The sequence below is a fragment of the Salmo salar genome, chromosome ssa18 (assembly GCF_905237065.1).
Source record: "Salmo salar chromosome ssa18, Ssal_v3.1, whole genome shotgun sequence".
Lineage (NCBI taxonomy): Eukaryota > Metazoa > Chordata > Actinopteri > Salmoniformes > Salmonidae > Salmo > Salmo salar.
The window spans coordinates 18054010-18062320 of NC_059459.1; the positions used below are offsets into that span (position 1 = coordinate 18054010).

The following is an 8311-nucleotide window of genomic DNA, read 5'->3' on the forward strand; positions in this document are numbered from 1 at the left end:
ACACACACACACACACACAAACACACACTTCCCGACAGGAACTGCCTTCTGTCTTTTCAAACAGAGCTGTTTGATATGTAAATAAGGGTATTACACCACAAGAGCAATACTCCATATTTTCCTAAGGTACATACCAATGACAATCTCCCCACTACCACACTTACCAATGCAATAATACACAGTAATAAATATTCATGGTGCAGAAACAATACAAAAACAACTCTATAGCTGTAAAAATCTGTCAAAGAATTACAACAATTACTGTTAAAAATTACAATACAAATGGATTAATATAATAATAGTAATAATATTTTTTTAAATATAAAACATAAATAATTCACACCTAATGATTCCAAAACATAACATTAATTTATAATATCATTGACCCCACCAGACGTGTCTCACCCATTACATTATGATGTAAATAATAACCCAGTTTAGCTGCTGGCTGAGACCGTGTGTGTGTGTGTGTGTGTGTGTGTGTGTGTGTGTGTGTGTGTGTGTGTGTGTGTGTTTAAATGGCTGGGATCATTTGTGCTGAAACTGAAGCAACATCTTATTTTAAAAACATAACGGTTAAGCACACACACACACACAAGAGTCGAGACACGACCCTGATTAGCAATGCCGATCCGTTAAGATTGAACTAAAAAAGACAATGAGCTAGGGAACCAGGTAAGACTGACACGCGCACACACACGCGCACACACACGCACACACACATACACACACACACACACACACACACACACACACACACACGCATACAAAAAACACACACACACGCGCGCACACACACACACACAGTGGGGTTCACCTTACACTACATTTCTCAGCCCAACGTACCACCGGAATGGGCCTGTCTGGAGTCTATTCCATACCAAAATCCAGAAGCCAATCACAAAAGCATTTTAAAGGATCAAAGGTCAGATCTAAATTATTGTTGATGAGGATGATCCAGGCCAGACTCATTTCCTAAAACCTGGATATCTAGCCTGATGAGAAGAGATGGAATAAAACAGAGCCACAGTCACTACCCTGCATTTCTATACAACACACACACTTGCACACTCAAACGCACACATATGAGACAGGCCAGATGAAAACTCTAAAATAATATCTAGAGGAACTGTAATTATGGCCACCTTGAAATCCACCCTTTAACTCTCTATATTCCCAAGCATTTCTGCCGTTGTTTACAAGCAAAGTGATTAACAGTCTTGTTTTGTTGCTCACATCCATCCTACTAGTTCATCTTTTCCCAGTCCTTATTTAGTGCTGCCAACCACTGAAAGAGAACCCTAATTGAAATAGACAGAAAAACGACACTATAACAAATAATTAGTGGCGTTAAGATGCTTTAAATAAACGACTCTTCCTCGGCGAGCCATCATAACCGAGTGTACACTCCTCCGCTGTTACACGGCACAGAGTGAAAAAGAAAGAAAGACTAAGGGAGAAAGAGGAGGAGAGAGAGAGGTGGGAAAGAAATGGCAGAGAGAGTAAGAGAGAGTTAGAGAAATGAGAAGGAAACAAGAGAGTACGAAGGGAAATAGAGAAATAGAGAAATAGAGAGCGTAAGAATATGCAAGCCTTTGTTTACTGGTGTTAGATGTGGTGGGGAGAGACCACAGTGAGATCAGGAGACATCTGCTAGAGCCACATGAGAGAACTACAGCAGCATTTCTCACAGAGCCCCCAGACACACACCGTGCAAGCGGCACACACCGATAGAGTTACACACACACACACTCCAGATGAGAGCCTCACAACAGGACACACAAACGGAAGCACACACACACACACACACATGGAATGACACACACTATAAAGCTGTAGCCTATATGGGGAAACTGGAACACACATCCTGAAAAGGCATGAACACATATCCCAGAGAAACCGTGGACACACACACACACACAGACAAAAACACATACATCACAGAATTTGTGTATGCCCTCTTACAGGCATATACACACTGCACAACCGTGTAATTATATAAAACTCTCTAAACCACTCCCTCCAACACGCAGTGTCACAAACACACACACACATTGACCCATGTGCCAAATCTTTGTTTCCCTGCATGGTGGGTGGGTTGAGTCCGCAGCATTGCCAGCCAGTGCACCCACCCTGTGCCCCAATTTAGGCCATTGTAAAATGGCCACTAAGTCAAGGTCACCAGTGTCACTTTGCCATTGGGCTGTATTTGATTACTGTGGAAAACCAACGTCCCCCCCCATCCTCTCTCTGTCAAACTCTATGGATCTGAGGTCAACTGCTGTGCCAAGTTAACCGTTTCCCCTCTGCAGGTTGACACACACACACACACACACACACACACACACATATTCACACACACCGCTAGAGATCAGTAGCACTATGATGCATATGTGTCTCTAATTAAGAACACCAGCCAGCAAGAACAAGGCGATCTGAGACACGGATGAGATAACGATCCATAAATCAACTCATAAGATGTGTTTCATTTCATCCTATTCTTTTGGGCTTCCCTGTGATGTTTCACAGTCCTAGCCAACCAGATGGATCACTTAAGCGAGGACCCAATCTGAGCCAATCATGGCAGTGGCATTCACACTGGGTCTCTTAGGACTGCAAATCCTACAGGGAGAGGGAACATTTCTGCCCAATATATGGCCTCTGCAGTACCCCGTCTATGCTTACCCACACTACACGACACCCCCCGCCTCCCCAACATAAACACACAAGCCCACAAGGGATATACATATTCAAACACGTCACTGCAAGTAATAGTGGTTTGTGACACACTTCAAAAGTTAAACATGCGCCCATGCACGGCTACCCTTGTGACGCACACATGTTTCTGCACGTTCACTCAAGTTCACCTACGCCAACAGAGATAGTGTATATGAATTTGAAACACAGCTCCTATTGTTTATTTAACGACAACATGTTGTGGGGAACGGTGGTTACCTGGGATGTGTTCCTGCTTGGGGCAGATCCCTCTGGACAACGAGAAGCGGTCGTCATCAGCCGTGGCTTGGACGCCCACCTCCACGGGGCGCGTGCGGAGTGAGGCCAGGAAGGGCGAGGGAGTGAGGGCCAGGCCTGGTGAGGGGGAGGGGGGCTTGTCCAGGCCCCTGGCCAGACAGGGGGGTCCATGACATCTCTTCCTCTTGTGCTCGATGAAGAGCAAGATGTCCCCCAGGGGGAAGGTGGCCTGGCACTGACCACAGGTCAACAGGTCATGCTCCGTCTCCACGGCAACCCGCAGTGTGCCCGTGCCATTCTCTGAACGGTCCGAGCGTTGCAAGCAGCGTTCCGACGAGAGCTCCTCCGAGACGATGGCAGACAGGGGCTCGGCTGTAAGCAGGAACGAGGGAGGGAGGGAGGGAGGGAGGGAGGGAGGGAGGGAGGGAGGGAGGGAGGGAGGGAGGGAGGGAGGGAGGGAGGGAGGGAGGGAGGGAGAAGGGAAATTAGAGGCGTATTGTTCAATTGAGCAGTATCAACAACAGTGCAAAACAATGATCACATGCTTTGGCTTGTTCTCTCTCACCATTCTGCCAAAACTAGTAGTAGTCATCAGACTACACCCCCAGTAGTAGTAGTAGTAGTAGTAGTAGCAGTAGCAGTAGCAGTAGCAGTAGCAGTAGCAGTAGCAGTAGCAGTAGCAGTAGCAGTAGCAGTAATGTCTGGGCGGTGATGCAGAGAAAAGTGTGTGACTAACTTTTGGTGTGACTGGCATTAGACAGACAGCTCCACTTAACACCCATCAGCCTGTCAATTTCATACAATGACCACTTTTACTTTTACATCCATTGAAATGAACACGAGAACGACTAAGAAAGGCATCTAAGCAAAGGCAGGCTTTATAATGGATGTGAAATATTATTTGGGGTTGTAAGGTATGACAAAAAAAGCCTTAGTTTGATAGATAACAAATTGGTATAATTTAATTACTTTTTTTATAGACTGGTAGTAATCAAAAGCGTAGTAGGAAAGAGACAGTCGGATACTTAAAAAGGAAAATTGTTTCATGCTTTTTCAAATCTCGTTTTCAAAAATGTGTTTTTCATATTCAAAAGAGTATTTGTAGGTGCAGAAGAATCACATTACAATGTGATAGAATAATAGTTCATATAGTATAACGCTTGTTTCTCTCAATTCATTATGGGGGAAATTACAAATGTTTCCAACATATGTGTGAGCAGAAAAGACAAGCAGCCTGAGTGTTTCGAAATAAAAAAAAACTCTCCTGGACTCTTTGCGTGTGTGACTTACAGTTCCAATATAACCACTTTTACAGCCGGAAATCAGCCTTAAGGAACCGTTCAAGTAAATTCCTCGCCGTGGAAGCCGGGATTAACGCTTGACTCGTTTGAAAGTTGCCTTTTGTCACACGGGGAGTGTCAGTCTTGTTATACACGGACAGACGACGAGCTGTGTAAATGGGAGATATTTCACCACAAAGGGAGGTTAGACAGGAGTCTACTATTACTACTAAGTAGCCTACTACTGAGCGGCCCGTCGTGTTTGAAATCTGTAGCTCTGAGGTGAGAGTAGCTTTCTTTTTAGCTTCCTAATGGTTAAGCATCTTGACCTTCTTTACTAAGCTGCCAATTTCACATTTTAATGAACTTAAAACCACTGAGAATCAAAAAATAGATTTCAATTTGTAGTGGCTGATGATTGGTAGGGATGTTTGATAAAATAGATAGGATCCTGTGAACTGAGGTTACATTTATTTCCGCCCAACCTAGAGCCAGATAGATAATAGATAGAGGGAGAGAGTGTGTGTATGAGACAGAGAGAGAGAGAGAGAGAGAGAGAGAGAGAGAGAGAGAGAGAGAGAGAGAGAGAGAGAGAGAGAGAGAGGGCGGAATGTGGGTTGGCTCCCACCGCGCGCAAGGAAATATCATTTGAACGAGCAATCCTACACGACATCTGCGAGCGAACAGGGACATAGAGATAACATTGCGCGGTTACTACCCTTAATTTAACGTCAGGTCTACCACCAGAACAGACGAGGTTATACAACAGCCCTAGGCATTAAATTCACTGGATAAAATCTAATGAAATCAGACTAAGCCCTCACCTTAAACTTGAACTGAGAGTAGATTTTATAGAGTTGCATAACGCATTGTTGGTTTTAATAACAAAGGGATAAACACCTATTTTAATGATATCATTTGATTGCACATTTTTTTGCAGAGGCCCATGCAAAGTATTTAGCACCATATTGTGCCGTCTACATTGAACTGCTTGAAATTGAATTGAAGGAGACGAGAAACCTGAACATTTGTACCTATTCAAAACATGAACTGATTAATATCACTTCCACGAATACATGTACGGCTCCTAAACCAATGTGATGCAATCAATATCAGATAAAAACAAAAATATAGGCTGCATCAGAGTATGCACAGTGAGATACATTACATTTTAGGCCTATTCCTATAATGTGTGGGATAAACATGATTTGTCACTAATTCAATTCGGCGTGGCAAATCAATAAAAATAAGAAGAAAACTGTCGTGCAACGATTCTTTTCTAACAGGCTATAAGAAAACCAAGCTATGTAAGGCAGCAGTACACATTAATTCATGCATTTGAAGTGATTTCATTCTGCATATTAAAACAACTGTAATTTCTGCACAATGTGGGAAAAACGATGTGTGTTGTTTGATGCACAGCCCATAGGAATGAAAGGTGGCAAACATTAGTAACATATCTCTTCTCCCACTTCTGTAAATTCCATTACATTTCAAGGGGTTTGATTAGCCTACCATTAACACTATTGATACCTTCCTTATCGGCAGGAAATATGGACAAATAATAATCATTTTTGTCCTAATACGAAATATGTGCAAAAAAAACCCTTCAAACCTTCATTTAAAGCCATCATAGGCCTATCTTTTATTCATATGGACATGTTTTGTGATGCATTTTCACATTAAATAAATCTATTTTTTATTGTAAAATATGATATTTTCTACCATTTCAAATACAAATAAAATAAAAAGGGTCTGAAGATTTTTTTATGGAGATTTTTTGCGTTTAGGTAGTTTGACAAATTATAGGACTACAGAATGTTGACATTTGTATTGAAATGTGTTCAACTTCCATACCCCTGTGGAAAATAACTCTATTCGAAACTGGAGAGAAAGAGGAGGGGAAACGTGCCGTATAAAATCCCCGTATGCGTTTCCCTGCATTCTAAACATATCCTCAAATATGTAGATTGAGGTGGCGGTGAAATTGATCAGGTTCAAGTTCACATCCAGTTTCTGATCGTTGTCTGCCTCCTAGCGACGGGATTCCGACACGAACAAAAGCCTGCCGATGCAGCTGGGCAGTATGCCCTGGCTATACTGAGACCCAGAGATATGGCTAAAGCCACTCGACTTCATGCGGAAACCTAATAATGCCACACGATACGATACAATGTTACAACAACGTGGATCTAGGGCATGTTATCGCATATAACACCATTCGAGCGCTACTGAAAGGACGATTGCGGGACAAATACACGGTGTGGCAACAACGGGTATTGGACTGGCTACCTTAATGATTCCTCTTGTTACAAACGCATATTTAGCTAACTGCCTGCAGCTTGTAACATTGTAAACATGCTGGTTATGTATGCAAACTAAATCAACCATATCAAAATAAACCATAGCAAAATAAATGTGTGCTAAGCGGAGTTTCCCATATAGCCTAGTTAAACGTAAAAATGTATTATTATTCAACATTTTCTTTACATTGTAATTACAGTATAAATAGCATTACATTGTTATTCTTGTTTTGGCTTACCTTAGGGTAATGAACTGCATGATAAACTAAAATAAATACCAATGCTCCAAATTTGGGTTGGTAAAAAGTAGGAAGAAAAATAGGCTACTGAAAAGAGAATGCGTTGGTCCTGTTGCTCTTTACGAAAGCACCCTCTTTTACTAGGCTACTCGAGACAGCATGAAGCATATGCTTCCCGCCACTATATGAGAACACCTTGCAGAATCAATGTAAACACTACAATCCGTTCGATAAGGATATATGGACAAGCAGGGTACAAATAAGCCGTTTATATATATATATATTACGAGGAGCTACACGCGCACTCCGTGCTTGTAAACAGTTGGACACGAGATTTTTCCCAAACAAAATCCACTTCCAGGTTTTTGAAAACCTTCCAAAAATAGCACGAGAGGGGAGAAACCTGCCTCGATCCAAGACAGGCACCGGTACAGGATATTCCGGGCGATATTCTACATAGCTCCGCGGAAAGCATGCATATACCCATACGCTCCGCGTACCTTAATGTAGCCTATGCACTTTAGTGGCGGAGGCAACGGGGGCACCAAAGCCAGTGCCTGTGAATGTAATGCCATTCTCGCTGCAAACTTCTCCGATTTTTCGCAGGGGTGAAAGCTGGATCAAACTTTTCTCTTTCAGCCTGGGTAGAATATGCTATGCGCGCATATGTATTTCACCCGGGGAGATTCTCCCCTCGATTTCACGGTGAAGTCCACTTGACCGCGGGTCCGTGCAGTCCAGTGTCCAAAGTGCCCGTTTGAATCACGCTCCATGTAACCCAGTTTCCGCTTTTCTGAATGGACACAGTATTGGACTGGGTAGAAAGGAGTGTGGTAAAAGTAGAAATGACAATTTAGATGTACTTACGCGAAAAATCCCGTTTGCTTAAGTGCTGGGGTTTGCCTTGCTTGCGGCGAGACATGGTGGCTGGTGGCAGCGTTCAGCTCGGTTCACATCGGGAGAGCCGGGTTAGAAGGGAGACTCCAGAGAAAATATCTTCATCAATGCCTTTGACATCCAAAATAAATTAGAAATAATACAACGATGGCGCAGGGAAGATGGATTGTGGGATCGCCGTCATGGCTTTTTTTAAAAGAGAGCGAGGGAGAGAGATGAAAAAATGGCAAAAGCCCCCCTGAGCTGCAAGTTCAAGTGCGGACGTGACGTTCCTGCGAACTTGAACGTCAGGAGATGGATGGACACAGACATACAAAACATGGGCAGGGCGAAGCGGCAAAGTGGGAGGAGGGAAGGGAAATAACAAAACCAATGGACACTCATTAGGGGCTGGACATGAAAGATAGACCCGGGGAAGCCAATGGACAGAAAGATCAGGGGGCCGGACAAGAGGTACTTGGGGGAGGGAGAGAGTGAGGGAGAGAGAAAGAGATGTCTAATGAAAGCAATGTGCAATGTGTGTGTGTGTGTGGGGGGGGGGGGGGGTGGACGAAGTAAAACAGAGCAAGGAAAGCCAGTGGACAGGAGCTCGAAGGGGGCCAGACGTATGCTGCATGCG

The 8311-nt window shown here is 43.5% G+C and overlaps 1 protein-coding gene across 1 annotated transcript in view; it reads right to left on the reverse strand.

Moving 5' to 3' along the window:
- Window positions 1-8072, reverse strand: part of bcl11aa (BCL11 transcription factor A a) — a 52170-nt gene extending 44098 nt beyond the window's left edge. The window contains 2 exon segments of the mRNA XM_014154599.2: window positions 2956-3345; window positions 7663-8072. Of these exon segments, the coding sequence (XP_014010074.1) occupies window positions 2956-3345; window positions 7663-7717 (445 nt within the window). The 5' untranslated portion in view covers window positions 7718-8072.
- Between the last annotated feature and the right edge of the window lie 239 nt (window positions 8073-8311).